Source organism: Geotrypetes seraphini, chromosome 18, assembly GCF_902459505.1.
Source record: "Geotrypetes seraphini chromosome 18, aGeoSer1.1, whole genome shotgun sequence".
Taxonomy (NCBI): domain Eukaryota; kingdom Metazoa; phylum Chordata; class Amphibia; order Gymnophiona; family Dermophiidae; genus Geotrypetes; species Geotrypetes seraphini.
The window spans coordinates 18,993,649-19,012,290 of NC_047101.1; the positions used below are offsets into that span (position 1 = coordinate 18,993,649).

The window sequence follows — 18,642 nt, forward strand, 5'->3', positions numbered from 1 at the left end:
AAAGACTGTGGAATACTGCCTTAGTAAATTGAGGTATACTAATAAATCTCAGAAGGGCTCTTCTTTACCCTGCCCCCATCCCACTTAAATCTGGTGGAGAGAGCAGAGGTGGGAGTGGTGGTGAAAGTGGTGTGGTTTGGCCAGGTACTAGGAACCTGGATTGGCCATGAGAACAGGCCATCGTGAGTACGGGCTACCGAGCTTGATGGACCATTGGGTCTGCCCCACTAAGGCTATTCTTATGTTCTTATGTAAAGGAGTCTTAGCCACTGGCTGTTAAGTTTTTAACTTGGCTCCTAGATTCAAAGAAAATGTTAATGCATTTCCTGTAAGGTAGAGGGCCCGACCTGGCAGCTTGCCTATAGATGAAGTCCCTTGCATCGGCAATGAAAAGGCTGTATATCTTTGAGAACAGGTATCAGTGAAGCACTAGCATAGGGGATGGAAGGGGACACTATTCTTGCAGCTGGCTGCAGTGAGAGAGGAACAGACCATTATATTCAACTATTGTAAAATTACTATATATCTGGATAAGGTTTATGACTACTGGAAAAAGGAAGAAGAGAAAATCTGTGTTCTAAATAAACACATCCATTTGAAAACATTCATAGTTTGACAAATGTATATAATGCTAAATGTCAAAAGTTTACTCAAGCCATCAAAGAGACTTCTGTTTACAATTTAAAATTTTGGTTCACAACCCAACTACTGTAGAAAAAACATTGCTCATAGTCCAATCAACCCTTCCCTCCTCCCACCCTCTCATTTTCCACCCTGCTCCCCATGTGGGCCCTATACACACACCCCATCACCACAAAAGGAGTCTTAAACACTCATGATCACCCTTTGAGGTTTCTGATGAAAACAGAGCCATTTTCCTACTGAACAAGCCCATAATGGGTAGGCCAGGCATGACACAACAATAGCAAAGTTTCTCTTATGCCCTATCTTGTCACCTTACAGAGATTTACCTTTCTTTTTCTGGGATGATTTTTGACTGTCCTCGTCTCCGTTCTTCTCTTCCCCAGATTCATCCGACCTGACTCTCTGGTTCTCCTTACCTTCACGGCTGTCGACTTTCTCCTGCTCTTTCATGTCTTTCTTGATAGGGAGCTTCCGGATGGGCTAGAGACGTAAAGGAGCAACAAGAGCATGAGTAGATATGCACACTGGTCTAAAGTGTTATGCTGTTAATTATAAAAATAGATATGTTAAACATGTTTAAATCTTGGTCCAAACAAATTGCAAGTCCTACACTTACTGCTTCTCAGTACTTGTCTATCCACTATATTAAAATAAAACATAGCATCTTATGTATGTTATGTGAAATGCTCCAATGTGCTTTTATTAGGGGTTTTATTTTTGTATTGGGGTTTGTTTGTTTTTAAAGCCCAAAGTGGTTTTAGTAAAGCAATCAATATATGCAAACAGTGCTGCATAATGTGTGGTATCTTTAACTAAAGGAAAATGGAATATGGATAGAGAAGGCTTTTATTTACAGTCTGTACTGATGTGTGTGTATAAATATAATCCCTGAAAAGAATAATCTTCTGCTAGAGGCCTAAATTTTGATGACAAGCATGGCAGCGCAAACATCTAATGTATTGATATCTGGTAGTCTTCAGTATACAGCATTTGCTTTGGGCTAGCATATCCTAATTGCTGTTGCTGTGCAAGAGAATAACTAAGGGGGGTGAGGATTAAATGAAAGAGATGAAATCTCTCATGAGGATCTGGTTAAGTATGGTTGTAACTAGGGTCTTTGGGCCAGCTCCTTGAGTGCTGCAGTGCACAAAGCCGTGGGAAAAGGCTCCTACCCAGGTCCTGCGCCTGAACTGGAAGCCTTCTCTCTGACGTCACAACGTCGGAGGGAAGGCTTCCAGATGAGGCGTGGGACGTGTGCGAGGAGCCGCTGCCCACAGCTTTGTGCAATGCAGCACTCAGGGAGCCGGCCCATAGACGCCGCATTGATTGCACCATAGACCGGCCGAAGATAATACCGGGAGGCAGGCCAGAAGGCAAGGCACATGGAGGGAGAGAGACAACAACAGTAGGGAAAATGCTTTTACTGTTTTTATTTGGTGATTGATTTGTCTGTTCAGGATTTTATTTAGTGATTGATTTGTCTGTTTAGGAAGAAATGCATTTGTTTCTTTTCCTCTGGGGTTGTACTGCTTGCAGAGTCTTGCATCTTAGGGTTTATTTGTAAATATTAGTACTTTTAGTTTTTTGGTCCTACATTTGCATGGGGTTATCTGTTTTCTGATAGGAATGAATGTTGAAAAGCATACAGTGGTTAACCATTATGTGTTGTTAATACAATTATATTGTATGTATATATATGAAAAATGAATGGAAAAAATGGTGTTACAATTAGTACTATTATGGGGGCGGAATCTGGGGGCGGAGACCTAGTGGAGATGGGCATGACTTAGCCCAGTGATCTTCAACTGCCGGTCCGCGGACCGGTGCCAGTCCACAAAATAATTATTTTATTTCCATCGGTCCATAGGTGTCAAAAGGTTGAAGAACACTGGTCTACAGAATGATAAGGCACTATGTGCTAGCACTGAATGTGGCCCAGCTGATTATATATGGAGAACCTAGAACAGGTGGCAATATATTTTGTGCAAGAAATATAGATGCTTGAGACCATTGCAACAAGGCTTCATTGTTCTGTATAAATTGTTGTGGCAAATGAAAGAAATATGTTATTTGTGTCTGTCCCTACTCTGGAGTAGGGAATGGCAGAAAAGGTGCTAACTTTGCCTAAGGAGAATCCTTTCACGTTTGTTGCAAGAGAGAAGTCTTTTACTGGCTGGTTGAGGTTCCAATTTATTGTTCCTTTTTTATTGCTTTATTTTGGTAGCCTTACCTGCTGTCTGCTCAGATACTTGGAGGACGAAGGAGGTGGTGAGGGAGAAAAAGGTTTGCCTTAGCCTTAGAAACTGCCCCAGAAGTACTCTGTTGCTTTAAATTTGTAGCCTGTTGCAGAAATATGCAGCCTTTGTGAGCCTGAAGAAGTTGGTGAAGGATTCTGTGTGCCTGCAAATGTTTAGACCTAAGTTATGCCTCGCCAGAAGCCTCAGGAGCAAGGTGGGGGATGCCTGGATTTTTGTCCCCTCGAAGGCTTACCGTTTTTTGATGAAGAACTGCTGGTGGAGGGTGGGGACTGTGAGGCTAAAACTGGGTCTACAAGAGCCTTTCCCTCTTTAGTCCGGCAGCTGGATGATATAGGCTGAGAGAAGCCCCCAGACGTCAGCCATGTGCTGGCCAGTGGTGAAGGGGTGGCTCTTTAGGCAGTCTCTGTATGCTGTTTGCTGTAAGGAGACTTGCCTGTTCCTGCCGCTTTGCTTTTGTTATTGGAAAGTGGCAGTATGCCTCCATCAGCAGTGTCGCCGAGCCAAACAGCTTTGTCTGAAATTGAAAGTGATGCTCTAGGAATACAAAGCACAGGAACCTCTGATAAGGAGGCCAAATTGGAACATGCAGGTATGCTTCCTTGAAGACCAGAGCCATCAAACTCACATGGTTGCACTGTTGCCATCACTGAGCACATGGTCTCCATGAGAAACTGATCAATAGGCAGGAACCAGTTGACATGCGAGGTCCAGAACCAGTCAGAACAAGTCACCTTTCTTGGGAACCACCAATTGAATATCTGCCACAGCCCTCGTCATCATGCAGAACTGGGACAAGTGCTCCCCAGCTCTGCAAGTCCCACAGAGTGAAAAGCACGACCTCATGCTTCTGTGGGGTGTGACAAGATGATTCCAAAAAGGAAAATCGACAAATGAAGAAGTGAGGTCTAATTTGTAGCCATCTCTGATAATCCCTAGCACCCACTGGTCTGATGTTATTTTGGCTCATTCTCCATAAAAAAAAAATGCAGGACGAACCCCAACAGGAGTCTCTGAGGAATGGGCCACCAGCCCACCATTGGGCTGCTCAAGAAGCTGGAGCAAAGTGGGAAGACAAGAGAGGCCATGCTTCTCAGGGTGAAAGGACTGGTGCTGGGAGAAACAAATCTCTGGCAGTGTCCACCACGTGTTTCAGAACCCAGCACAGTGAAGGGGAAGGAAGGCCACATCATCTCCCCTCACTGCACTGGATCCTGCTCCCTGCCTGCTTCTTTGGCAGGAAGCCCCGCCCACTTTTGACTCGGGCTCTCTTCAGCCCTCTCTCAGCTCCATTAAGGGACTCAGACGGCTATGTGTTTCAGAACCCAGCACAGTGAAGGGGAAGGAAGGCCACATCGTCTCCCCTCATTGCACTATCTCCAACACTCTTCAACCTTTACATAGCCAAACTTGGCACAAGCTTAGATGAAATAAGCATAACTTCATACAGCTATGCAGATGGCATCACCATCTTCCTGCCTTTCGACCAAACCAACCCCAACACAATGAACAAACTACACACTGCACTAAAAATAGTGTCAAAATGGATGAGAGACCTCAAATTAAAGCTGAATCAAGACAAAACCAATTTCTTACTTCTAGAAAAAAACAAAACCCCAACCATAACAAACCTAGAAATAGACTCCATCACATACCCCATGCAACCCAACCTAAAACTGCTGGGAATAATGATAGACAAAGGCTGCACCATGCAACTTCAAATCAGCAAAACTATCCAGAAGGCATGCGCAACCATGTGCAATCTAAGGCAAATCCGAAAATACTTCAACAACTCTTGGTACAAGCGCTAATCCTAGGACTCCTGGACTACTGTAACATTCTATACCTGTCATGCCCAACCAACATGCTAAAACAATTACAAACAGTCCAAAATACAGCTTTTAGACTGATTTACTCACTAATATGACCACATCAATACCGCTTTCTGAGATTCACACTGGCTCCCAGTACAAGCATGCATACAATACAAATTCTATCGCACCCTATTCAAAGTCCTAAATGGAAATGGGCCAAGCTATCTGAACAACCGCCTAATCAGGAAAAACACATCCAGACCAAGGAGAACTCATGCACATTTCACCCCCCCCCCCAATCAAAGGTATACAAAGCAAAAAAATATATGATGGACTATTAACCACCAAAGCAGCGAAATTAGACTGCCACCTGTCCAATCTGCTGTCTATGACGCCCAACTACAAAACATTCAAGAAAGAACTTAAAACTTTTCTATTCCAGAAATTTGTCAAATGATCTAACTAAACCTGATCAACCCTCCACAGACTCCGACGCATACTACATCTATTAACCATGTATTCTCCCTGGAAATGCCCAGGCCAACTCTTGTTGTAAACCGCCTAGAACTGAAAGGTATTGGCAGGATAGAAGACACTAATGTAATGTAATGTAAATACCTGACAGAAACCCAAGTAGTAGCAAAATTTCATGCTCCCAACCCCAGAGCAAGTAGTAGCTTCCCCTTGGCATTTTATTGTAAACCATTTAGATACCTGTATGCTAAAAGGTATATCAAAAATAAAGAAATTTGAAACATGACTTTTCTTCCAGGTATTTGTCCATACCTTTTTTTTAAACCCAACTGTTACTACATCTTCTGGCAATGAGTTCCAGAGCTTAACTATTCTTTGAGAGAAAAAAATATTTTCCCCTATTTGTTTTAAAAGGTATTTCCATGTAACTTAGAGCGTCCCCTAGTCTTCAATTTTTGAAAGATTAAAAAATTGATTCACATTTACCTGTTCTACACCAGTCAACACATATCTCCCCTCAGCCATCTCTTTTCTAAAGTGAAGAGCCTAACCTCTTTAGTTTTCCTCTATCATTTTTAGCACCCTTCTTTGAACCTTTTCAAATTCCGCTATATCTTTTTTGAGATACAGCAACTAGAATTGAACACAGTACTCAAGGTGCGTTCACATCATGGAGTGATATAGAGGCATTATAATATTCTTGATCTTATTTACCATTCCTTTCCTAATAGTTCCTAGGATCCTGTTTGGTTTTGGCCACCATCGCCACACACTGGGCATTTGGTTTCAGTGTATTTTCTACACCACCACCTTCATATTTTTCTTGGGTGCTGACTCCTTAGGTGGCCCCCTAGGATTCAGTAACTGATTTGGATTATTCTTCCCAATGTGCATCACTTTGCATTTGGCCACATTAAAGTTCATCTACCATTTGGATGCCTAGTCTTCCAATTTCCTACGATCTTCCTGCAATTTTTCACAGTTTACATGTGTTATAACAATGTTAAAGAGTTTAGTACCATCTGCAAATTTGATCACCTCACCTGCCATTCCAATTTCCAGATCATTTATAAATATGTTAAATAGCACCAGTCCCAGTCCAGGTCTCGGGGGCATTACACTATTCAGTCCTCTTCCATTGAGAAAAATGGCCATTTAGCCCTACTCTGTTTTCTGTCCAATAACCAAATCCACAACAGATCACAGACTCCTATCCCATGACTCCCTAATTTTTTCACTGAGGGCTCCATGATCCATCAGAAGCAGATCATGAAGTTAGCCTAAATGCTCTCTGCCCTGGTGATATGGATTGCAGAGAGGGCTACTAAATGAGTTTCAGCCCAGCTGAGTATCTGGGCAGCCTTCAGGGCCACTGCTGCACTTTGAGTTCCCTCCTGCTTGTTGATGTATGTCATAGCCAGGGTATTATCCAACGTAACTGATTGCTTTCCCCTGGAATAGAGTAAGAAATTCCTTCAGCACTAAGTGGATGCTTCTTATTTCCACGAGAACCGATAGCAGCCATTCAGGGAATGGTGTGGAGCCAGGAAAGGAGCGTGAAAAGCTTGCATCTGTCTTGTGCGCACTCTGCCGCAAGAGATGAGGAGGCAGCCGTCCAGTGAGGGAGGGACAGGAGCGCGGAAAGCTCCTGCCGATACAACGCTGGACCGCCAGAATTTAAAAGGTACGGGGGGGAGGGGGGGATGTGTGCGTGTTTAAAAATTTGTTATATTCCATCCATAAGGATGTACCTACATTTCCACCCACATTTTGGTGGGAAAAAATGTGTCTTATGGAGCGAATAATACGGTAGTTTTTAATTATGCAGCATGAGGCTGTATATTCATGCAATGTTTAAAATTTTATGGTAAATGAATTCCATTAATCCATTCATAATATTACAGGCAATTTTTCTCTCTAGAAGATATTATTACAGATGCTTGGTTTTGTATTTCTCAAAACTGTGAATTTCTATCTGCAGAGATAACATGCTTCTTCACAGCAAAACTTTTATAAAATATACAAAGTTGAAAAATAGACCTTAGACCTATGCTCCTCTGCAAATTGATGTACTAAGAATCAACCCCTTACCTCTTAAAGTGCTATATCAATACAAGGAGCTATGTGTCAGGAGGGAGGGGCATGCAGTAAAAATGAAGAGTGAAACCTTTTGAGAAAAATATGCTATAAGTCTTGGGATCTTTTTGTGTACATAAGAACATAAGAAGTTTCCGCTGCTGGGTCAGACCAGTGGTCCATTGTGCCCAGCAGTTTTCTACCGCGGCGGCCCCCCCAGGTCAAAGACCAGTGCCCTGAGACCAGCCCTACCTGCATACATTCCGGTTCAGCAGGAACTTGTCTAACTTTGTCTTGAATCACTGGAAGGGAGTGTTTCAGCTTCTGGAAGAGCGTTCCAGTTTTCTATCACTCTCTGGGTGAAGAACTTATGTTGTACGGAATCTATCCCCTTTTAACTTTAGAGAGTGCCCTCTCGTTCTCCCTACCTTGGAGAGGGTGAACAACCTGTCTTTATCTACTAAGTTTATTCCCTTCAATATCTTGAATGTTTCGATCATGTCCCCTCTCAGTCTCCTCTTTTCAAGGGAGAAGAGGCCCAGTTTCTCTAATCTCTCACTGTATGGCAACTCCTCCAGCCCCTTTACCATTTTAGTCACTCTTCTCTGGACCCTTTCGAGTAGTACTATGTCTTTCTTCATGTACGGCAGCAGGTCGTAAAAGAAACCCAGTTTGGGAATATTTTATTGAAGTTCCTCTACCTATGATTTAGTTAAATAAAACTATTTAAATTGTTATTAGAGTAATGATTATTGTTTTCCTTTCAATAAAAGTACAGCAAAAAAGTTGCCCAAATATGAATGATTAACCTACTAAACTGGAGATTAAGAAATTATTGTGAGGTAAATTTTGTATTTCTAACAGTATAACCAAATCAGTAATTTTTATATATAACACACTAAACTGAAAAGTTATGTTCCAAAAATGAATATTTACAACCAGATGAAGGTTTTAAAATTATACAAGCAAGAATGAGTCTTTCTGTAGAAAACCATGATTTAAATCAAGTATTTTCCGACTAGTGATTTAAATCAATTTGATTTAAATCGAATCCACCCTATCTAGTGTACATCCTTTATCCAAGTAGAACGGCAGAAGATGCCATAAAGTCATCAAAAACTGGTTTGGCGAGTCCAGGGCATAGCACTGGCACACCACCTCAGAAATGATATAGCCCACTTGTGATGGAACAAAGCAACCCTCCTGGTAACCTGTATGTCTGGACTGGTCTAGCTAGACAAAAAGACGTTTGTTTACACTTATATTAGGAAACCATTCACAGTTGTTAAGGTTACATTGTCCTGTATGAGAGGAAATAAACTGAGGGCTTATATGCACAAAACACGGTCATGTGAGTCACTGTTTGCTAATTTTTTGGCTGATCCTGGAACAGCAATTGATGTTCTAACAAGTTTCCATGCAAATGATTTGTACGGAGGCTCACCCTAATCCCGTCCAATCAGTCGCTGTGAGAGCGACTGACACATGTGAAGAGGAAGCCCAAACAGCTGAATGGCAGAGAAAGCCCCAAAGCAGCCTCCTGCCACTCAGCTGTTGGGTTTTTCTTCTTTTAATGGCACAGGTGGTGTGCGTGTGTTACACAACACAATCTGTCCTGTTAAAAAAAAAAGAAAATAAAAAAAGCCCCCAACCACCCAATGACCTCGGGTATAATAAATATCAGCAGGAGGGATGTCCACTCCCTTCTGCCACCGCAAGCCTTCCCTGAACTACCCCTGCCCCGCAAGGACCCCCGGACTGCCCCCTCCCCCTGCTCCAAAATCAACAGGAGGGATGCCAACTCCTCCTGCTGCTGCAGCAAATCAACCCCCTTGCACTGACCTCCCCCCTTGCCATGCCCCCCCCCTCCCAACCGAATCCTCCCTTTCCCCACTTCCCCTCCTTAGACCCCCCCCCAAAAAAACAGCAGGAGGGATACCCACTCCCTCCTACCACCAGATGCCCCCTACCAAACCCCCAGCCTCCACCATACTTTAAAAAAAAGATGACAGCAAGAGAGATGCCCAGTCCCTCCACTGCAAAATGGCGGCCTATCCCCTTCCTGGTGCATCCTGTGATGCACAGCGAGGGGCCTAAGACCCTGATTGGCTCAGACCCCTAAGGCCCCTCCCCTGTCATTTTTTCCAGTCGGTGGAAGTGATCTCTATTTTTAATGCATTGTGTCAGTGGCTAGTTCGCATGGCGTTTACCTAATTTGCACGGCTGAGTCAGAGAATGAGCGATTGCACGGAAAACTATATGGTGAGCTGTTTTTGAATCGGATCAGAAATTACGATCAATCGCTAAACCAGTTTAGTGATGATCGGTGACTTTAGTGCATCTAGCCCTGAGACCACACCAGCATTCTCTCTCCAACACACACACAAATGGTTTACAACAGCAACCAGCTAAGTAGAGGCTAGATAAAAAGGAAGCACCAGAAGGACTCAAGGAGAGTTGTAAAATAAAGAGTAACATCCTACAGGAAGCATTGTCAAAGGGAAGTCCAAGAATGAAAGCTTAAAAGCAACAATTAGTAGAAAAGGGCATTCAGAAAGAAGGCAAACTACAAAATGAACCTCTCAACACTACACAAAAAATATATTCAATCCTTTAATAGCAGGGCCCAGCATATTCCTACAAAAGCAGAGAGAACCCTGACTCCACAATCCAATATTCTACACACAACATTAACTACAAGGCCTTTCCTGTGTATCCAGAGGGCATACACCACACATACAGCATGACTATAATCCCAGAATAGCACAAGGGAAGAGGGAATCCCTAAATGGAAATCCTGAGCACCTAGGGTCTGCACAAGCTATTCCTAGTCCTGGCCTTCTCTTAACCCGACATTTGGTTCTTAGAGAATATTCAGGATTTAAAATAAATAAAAACTCCACAAATGCTAATCAAACTTCCTCTTTCCTATGGTACTGATGAGGTCTATCTATAAATTTTATGGGGAGGCGAGACAATATATTATCCTATTATATCAAGTATCAAGAAACCCTGCATATCCTACTTCAGACTAGACATGCATAAACAAATGCACTTCTGTTTTAGCAGGCAACAAAGACTTAGGTTGGCGGGTGGCAGGTTGGAAGAGCAGAACTGTCTCAAATAAGGCAGTGCTAGCTGTGAAAACCTGGAGCATTTGTAAATAATGACAATAAAACAAAGCTTATTTCCCTACCTAGTCTTTTTCAAGCATGTTTGATGAAAGACTGAAGCACTTACCTGGATGCTCTTGTGTGCAATCTCTCCAGGAGTTGGCCAGTTTAAGGCATCACCAAAATCGCTCACCTTGAAATACAAAACAAAAGCAGAATTTATTGGAATTTTTGCCACGGGATCAAAAAAAAAGCACCAGAGCATGATCTACAGAATATCTGAAGATCATTTCTGGCAATAAAGCTATAGAACCATTTCTGGCGAGGGTTATACAACTTAGCTTACTCACTTACATTTGTTTAAAGTATTTATATGCCACAAATCTAAAATACTAAAAGGACAATTCTATAAATTGGCCCCTAGGATCTCAAAAGCACCCAAATCAACAGGCACCCATGTGCATTAGGCACTATTCTCTAAGGTAATGCTTAACTGCAAAGGTTAGGGTGGGGGGGGGGAGGGACAGGGGAGCATGTGGGCAGAGCACGGGCATATTCCAAGTAATGTGTGTAGTTTATAGAATACTATAAATGGCCACTGTAGCTAAAAAGAGTGTTATTTCGTTAAGTGCCAATTTGCAGCAACAAAATTCTATGTTTGGCATTGTTTCAGATTATTGACTGAACCATATTCACATCATTATCTTCTTGGTTTGGCTGAGAACTTTTCAGCACCTCCTCGTAAAACAGATGTGCCAATGCCCAACATACACTAGTATTCAATAATGGAATCTTGGCACCAAGACACTGTTAAAAGAATTGGCACTAACTGCAGGGCACTGGGGAACCTGAGGTGCCAGTTTATAGATTTTCCCCCTTAAAGCATCTTACAGAAGTATTTGCGTGGCACAATAAAATACAAACATAAAAAAAACCATCGAAGTAGGCTTTACTTTATTGCCTAGAGAAAGCAAATGTTTCATACCGCCACAGAAAAATGCTTGCCTTGTTTCCTAAACAATGGTCGTTTTCAAGCCACAATGTTAAAGTTACTGCACTCTATAAAATCAGAGCAGCAAAGAAAAGTATGGTAAGAGATTCAATCGCAGAGTACAAAGCGCGAGCTGGGTGATAAAGGTAATAAAGGAACTTGGAGGGAGGAAGGAGCTACACCTCATAAAGCCTTAGCACCACAGTCAAACACTTTAAAATTGTTCTTCCTAAAGTAACCAGTAATTGGTTCAGGAAGGGAAGACACCCAGAAACAGGAGATAAAGCCCCATCCAGGGTTACTACTACTGAAACGCCAAATTCTAATAGGGGACATTATAACAACATAAAAAGGCAAAGCGTGACTTCTTTAATCGCTGTATGAAAGAATGTGAAGAAAAACCTAAAGAACTGTTTAAGCTGTACCATTCCATAGGCAGCAAAGCTAATTCGATGGAGATGATTATGGCATCGGCAGACTCTTTGGCATCTTTTTTTTATCTTTTTGAAGAAAAAAAAAATAATAACCTGATCTGAGAACATCAACTATGGCCTCTTTTTTTGGAAAAATAAATAAAATAACCTGATCTGAGATCATCAACTATGGCATCTTTTCCTGATCTGAGAACATCAACTATAAAAGAATCACATGAACCTAATTCATGTTTTGAAATACTTGGACTATCTAAATTTACTAAATTTGAATTATGCTCTATGATACAATTGACTAAGGTTATAAACAGCATTACAAAGATCTGTAAATTGCATAATCAAATCCCAAAGAACTGGTTAATGCTGCATAAACACTTTTTGCTACCATATATGCTACAAATGGTTAATAAAAGCTTGTAACAAGGATCACTACTAGAGAATGACATGGTGGCTGTTACTCACGGCTAGCCGTGGGTAATCCGTCAAAACAGTGGAGAAAAAAAAAGTGGTCACTGCAGGTTTAGGGATTCACTGCCCAGTGGAGTGGTGAATGGCCTTGTCTCCACAGTTAAGGGAGGGAACGCACGCAGCCCCCTCCCTTCTTCATAACAATCGCTGCCACCATCCAGGCATCTCACTCCCTCCCTTCCCCTTACCTTCATGCCAATTTTTAATTTTCTTTCAACAAGCAGCCGCCGGAGCCTAGAAGTCACGCGCAGCTGCCGGAAAGGTCTCCTCTGCCGCAACTTCCTATTTCTGGTTGTATCAGAGGAGAACTTTCCAGCAGCCACACGCGACTTAAAAATCGGCATGAAGGGAGGGAGGGAGAATAGATTGGTTAGTCTGTGTGGAGGCAGGAGTGGAGGTGAGCAGAATTGTTAGGCACTGTCTGGACCAAGGGAAGGGTGCTGAAGGGGTGTGGGGTGTGTGGGGGGGGGCAGGGGTGGAGGTGGGCAAAATTAAAAATCGACATGAAGGTAAGGGGAAGGGAGGAAGAAAAGATTGGTTAAATCAGTGTTCCCGCTAAGCTGCGCTGGGGTGCGCTGGCGCACAAAATATTACCTCGCAGCGCACAAGTTTCTCGTCACAGCGCACACAGTGTAGAGCACAGTTCTTCAACCGCCGGTCCGCAAACAAAATCTTGCCGGTCCGCGAAGGATTCGGTCCCCGCCGCAACGAAAGGCCGGCGTCAGCTGACTTGCAACTTCCTGTTGCAGTCGCTGTGCCGGGACTCCTGCCTTCGCCGGGACTCCTGCCTTCCACCGCGTTTGCCTCCTGCCTTGTCTCCGCACCTCCAGACCAGCAGCGGCAGCTGTGTATGCTTTTAACTTCGGCACAGAGCTGCCCCTAATCAATAGTTTAGCGCGGTTTCATAAGGCAGCCTCGGGGCCTTTGCTAGGCCGGCCCACATCGCATCATCGAAGCGGGCCGGCTATCAAAGGCCCCGAGGCTGCCTCATGAAACCGCGCTAAACTATTGATTAGGGGCAGCTCTGTGCCGAAGTTAAAAGCATACAGAGCTGCCGCTGCTGGTCTGAACTCTTGGGCCGCTGAAGGAGGGCAAAAAGCAGCTGTCCTGGAGGTTTCCCTTCCTCTCGCCTTTACAGGTTCCTTTTTTCCACCTTTTTTTTTTTTCCTTCAAACGGCAACGGGCCCCAGCATCGACATCAATCAAGTAAGTTCCACTTTCAATCAAGCGGTTCTGCTCGGCCAAAGCTTCCCCTGTGACATGAGCCACCCTCAGGGGAAAGAAAGTGACCCACAAAGGTGAGGGGAAGGGGGGCAGATGATGGAAGTTGGGGGGGGGAGAGAGAGAGAGAGAGAGAGAGAAGGGGCAGATGATGGAATGGAGGAGATGAGAGAGAGAGAGAAGGGGACAGATGATGGAAGTGAGAAGAAGGGAGAGAGAGCAGAAGGCAGATGGATGTCAGTTGAGAAGGGAGAGCAGATGCTGAATGGAAGTGGGGAAAGAACACGTACTGGATGGAAGGAGGAGATAAATAAAGGGGGAAGAAAATAGTAAGATAATGGAGGGGTGAGGGAAAGGGGTGACAAGCTGTGTGTAGACACAGTGAAAAGAGGGAAACGGGACTAAATAGTAAGAAAGAATTTAATTTAGATGGAGGCAGAAAATAGAGAAGGAAGACCAGAGAAGAAAAGGGAAGAGAGAGCAGAGAATGATCAGATCTGAGTGGAGGAAATGAGAAGAGAGATATGCTAAAAACCACAGGGGGGAGGGAAGGATAGAGATGCCAGACCATGAGGGGAACAGAAGGAAGATGATGGATGCTAGACCAAATTGGGGGGTGGGGGGGGGCAGGAGGAGAGATGGCAGGGAAAGACAGACAGTGAATGGAAGGGGCAGATGCTGGACTGAAGAGACAGAGAAGGTTATCATGCTGCTGTACCGGGCCATGGTACGCCCTCACCTGGAGTACTGCGTCCAGCACTGGTACTTTAAGAAGGACACGGTACTACTCGAAAGGATCCAGAGAAGAGCAACTAAAATGGTTAAGGGGCTGGAGGAGTTGCCGTACAGCGAAAGATTAGAGAAACTGGGCCTCTTCTCCCTTGAGCAGAGGAGATTGAGAGGGGACATGATAGAAATATTCAAGGTACTGAAGGGAATAGACTTAGTAGCTAAGGCAGGGAGAACGAGAGGGCACTCTCTAAAGTTGAAAGGGGATAGATTCCATACAAACGTAAGGAAGTTCTGTGGTAGAAAGCAACATATTTATTTGGCTCATAACTTGCTGGCGCCCGATATTTTTAGCTCACAGTGAAAAAAGTTTGCTCACAACACCCGCCCGCTTAGAGGGAACACTGGTTAGTGTGTGTGTGTAGGTGGGCAGAATTGTTAGGCACTGCCTAGACTGTGGGAAGGGTGCTGAAGGAGTGTGGAGAGTAACAGACGCTGAAGGGAACTGGGGGGAGAAAGAGTGTGGGTGGGAAGATGCTGAAGGGAAACGGGGGGAGAAGATGCTGAAGGGAACTGGGAAAGAGCGTGAGAGAGGGGAGAAGACGCTGAAGGGAACTGGGAAAGAGAGAGAGGAGAGAAGACGCTGAAGGGAACTGGGAAAGAGAGAGAGAGAGAGGGGAGAAGATGCTGAAGGGAACTGAGGAAGAGAGAGAGAGAGAGAAAGAGAGGGGAGAAGATGCTGAAGGGAACTGATGGAAGGAGGGGTTAAAGAAAAAAAAAAAAAAAAGGCACATGCTGGATTGGGGAGACAGATCTGAGGGGAGGAAAGAGATGCTAAAAACCAAGATGGAAGGGAAGAAGACAGAGATGCCAGAATGAATTGAATGAGGAAAGCAAAGGTAGAAAAAAAAATTTCTATTCATTTTTTTTTTTGCTTTAGGATAAAGTAGTTGATAAAGTTGTGGATAAAGTTTAGGATAAAGTTGTGGATAAAGTTTAGGATAAAGTTGTGTTGATAAACTTTTATAAACAAAGCCCTGCCAGCTGAAGATCTCTTTCTCTAGTTTGGCAGCCAGAACTTTGATTTATAAAATGATAATTGTATAGAATATTGTTTCTTTTTATACTTTAATAAAATAAGTTTAGTATAAAACTATTCGAGGCTTGTGTGGATGGGATCAGATGGTTTGCATGGACGGGGACCAAGCTCGCTGGGACATGCGTTTATTACACCAATCTTGAAATCAGCTAAACTTGATCCCACTATAGTAGAAAGTATATTCCTCTCTCTAATCTTTGTCTAATGACAAAAATAGTTGAAGAGATTGTGTTAGGACAACGCATGGATTTCATTGGAAAAAAAGAAGCAGGTTTTAGATCAAGACATAGCACAGAAACCATTGTATGCAGGTTTCAGAGTGATGTCTATGAAACGCTTGAAAGTATTCCTTTGTAATTTCAGTGTCCTTAGATCTTACAGCGGCTTTTGACTTAGTACATCACGATCTGCTTCTCGACAGATTAAAGACGATAGGAATGGGTGAAGCAGTGTTTGAATGGTTTAGTTTGTTTTTGAAGGAAAGATCATATTCAGTAACTACCAACGAAGGACATTCAGATATCTTAAATTTACAGTGTGGCGTCCCTCAGGGTTTAGTACTATCACCGATACTATTCAATATCTTTCTAGTACCATTACTTCTACTCATAGAAGAATCAGAATATACTGCTATGTAGATGTTATTCTGCTCTTAGCAAAAATAGACCCAATTTCTGTCTTTGACTAAAAAGTTAACTGTCTTGAAAACATTCAAACATGGCTGATAAAGAACAAATTAAAGGTGAACCTCGAGAAGAGCTATGGATGCTGGTTAACAGGGCATCTACCAGTTCCAAATATGTCGTTGCAATTTCATGGAAGGGATATACCGTATATACTTGAATACAAATCGATCCAAATATAAATCAAGACCCCCATTTCCCCCCCCCCCCAAGGAGGAAAAATGGTTGAATATAAGTCAAGCGGCTTAATATTCAAATGCCCTGCCAGGATCTGCACCCAGCACCCCCTCCCTTCCCTGTCAGGCACTTCACCTAGACCCCTTCCCTCCCTCCCCTGGCAGGCACTGTACCCAGCCCCTTCCCTCTCTTGTCAGGCTCTGCACTAAGCCCCCTTCCCTCCCTACCTTGCCAGGTTCTTCACCCTGCCCCCCCCTCCCTCCCAGGCTCTGCACCCTGTACCTCCTCCCTGCCCATTGTACATCCTCTCTGCCACGTACCTGGAATCCCTGGTGTTTCAGAGGTGTAGCAGGCAGGAGTGAGCTTTCCACACTCCTGCCCTACTGCTAAACCGGTTGCTGCTGAGTTTTGACTTCAGTTGTACTGAGAAGGCTCAAAAATCTCAGTTTAAATTTGAATATATATGATACCCCTAGTACAAAAATTTAGATACCTTGGGATTCACATTGACTCCCAACTTACTTTTATGAAACAAATCTTGGAGGTAGGAAAAAAGGGTTTTGTATGTGCCAAGAACATTGAGATCGGTTCGGCACCTCTTTGACAACAATAACTTTCATACACTCATTCATGCATTCCTGATATCTAGGACAGATTATTGTAATATAGCATATGCAGGCTTCGCGAAATTTAATATTAGGCATCTACAAACATTACAGAATATGGCTATAAATTTATTGGGACACAAAGGTACATACGATCATGTTACCCCTTAATATAAAAATATCACTGACTCCCAATTATATACCGAATACAATTTAAAATATTGTTACTCACTCACAAGTCATTCTTCACATTGGCTCCTAACTATCTCAGCTCCCTGATGATCCCCTATTCTCCAACACATGTATTAAGATCAATACAAGATAACAGACTTGTTCTCCCAACAATAAATAGAACAAAAAATGGGAATCGATTCGTGCTAAAGCCTTCTTTTATCTAGCACCCAGCCTTTGGAATGGCCTCCCAAAAAATATTAGGGCAGAAATTAATATTACAGCCTTTAAAACACTTCTTAAAACACATTTCTTCCAGCTAGTGTTTTTGGCAGATTCCCTAGTGGTAGATCATATCTATTGAAGATTCCAGCAAATAATCCTTGAAAAAACACAATGTATTTTAACTATGGAATCTGTATTATTGTTTCTTATGTGCTTTCCTATTTTAAATGGCGTTCTATGAGTAAAACTGAGGAGTGGATAGGAAAACATAGTTTGAAACTGAATGTAGACAAAATTGAAAAAATGTTGGTAGGATAATTGGATCCTCAATGGCCTATGGAAGTGAAAATTTCTGATGATGTTCTTCCAGTTCATGAGAACATGACAATTCTAGGTGTAAGATTAAATTCTGGACTAACAATGAATTGCAAGTAACCAAGACTATTCAAGCTTGTTTTGCACAGATGCATTTATTGCATCGATTAAAACCAATCCTAGCACCATATGATTTTTGAACTGTGGTTCAGGCTATGGTCTTGTCAAGACTTGACTACTGTAATGCCCTTTATCTCGGAATAACAAAGGTTAGATGTAAAGCGTTAAAGGTTACACAGAATGCGGCAGCAAGATTGATAATATGTTTATCTAAATATTATCATATTTCGCTTTATCTCCAAAAATTGCATTGGCTACCAGTCGCCTTCAGAATACAGTACAAAGTTTTAATGATCTGTCATCAATTTTTGTACAGAAATATTCCAGAATTGATTAAAAATAACATATCTAATTATATTCCAAAAAGATCTTTCAGTTGAGAATTTGGCCTTGCTGAAGATGACTGTGAATCCAAGGTTAGCTGATACTAGCAAAAAGACCTTTTGCTGTGCAGGAGTTAAGATTTGGAACTCTGGTAGGACAGCTAAGGATTTGTTGTGAGAAAGATACGTTTAGAAAATTACTCAAAACATAGTTATTTGTTGATGCTCTCTTTTAGACATTTTTTTTTTTTTTTTTTTTTGCAAACCTGATGAACTGTTTATGATTTACAGTTATGTTATTAATCCATGTCTATGACATGCTATTAATTTTTATTATGTTGTTCTTAATCTCTGTTTCTATGCAAACTCATTTTAGTATTTTTTAGCTATGAATTTTAAGGGTTTTTTGTATGTTTATTTATTATGTATGTATATTCTGTTAACTGTTTAGCTGTAAACAGTATAAAATACTTAAAATAAAAAAATAAATATTTAGTGTTTATGTAAACCACTGAGAACTCTGAGAAAGATTCAGCGGTGTATCAAATTTGAATAAACAAACATTTTAATCGGAGCAAAAAAAAAAAAATCAGTCTGTGAAAGATTTTGACCTAAGAGAGGCTCATGCATAGTATTAAAGCTTGAAGGACACCATCTGGTTTTGGATTTAATGATGAACCTTAATTACAGTGGACGCTCTATTAACC

The 18,642-nt window shown here is 42.3% G+C and overlaps 1 protein-coding gene across 2 annotated transcripts in view; it reads right to left on the reverse strand.

Moving 5' to 3' along the window:
- LARP1 (La ribonucleoprotein 1, translational regulator) overlaps positions 1-18,642 on the reverse strand; it is a 152,054-nt gene that overhangs the window by 72,326 nt on the left and 61,086 nt on the right. For both annotated transcript variants that reach the window (XM_033927099.1, XM_033927100.1), the window contains exons 3-4: positions 10,505-10,570; positions 972-1,125 (exon numbers count right to left, since the gene is read on the reverse strand). In XM_033927099.1, the coding sequence (XP_033782990.1) occupies positions 972-1,125; positions 10,505-10,570 (220 nt within the window). The remainder of the gene's footprint in view (positions 1-971; positions 1,126-10,504; positions 10,571-18,642) is intronic.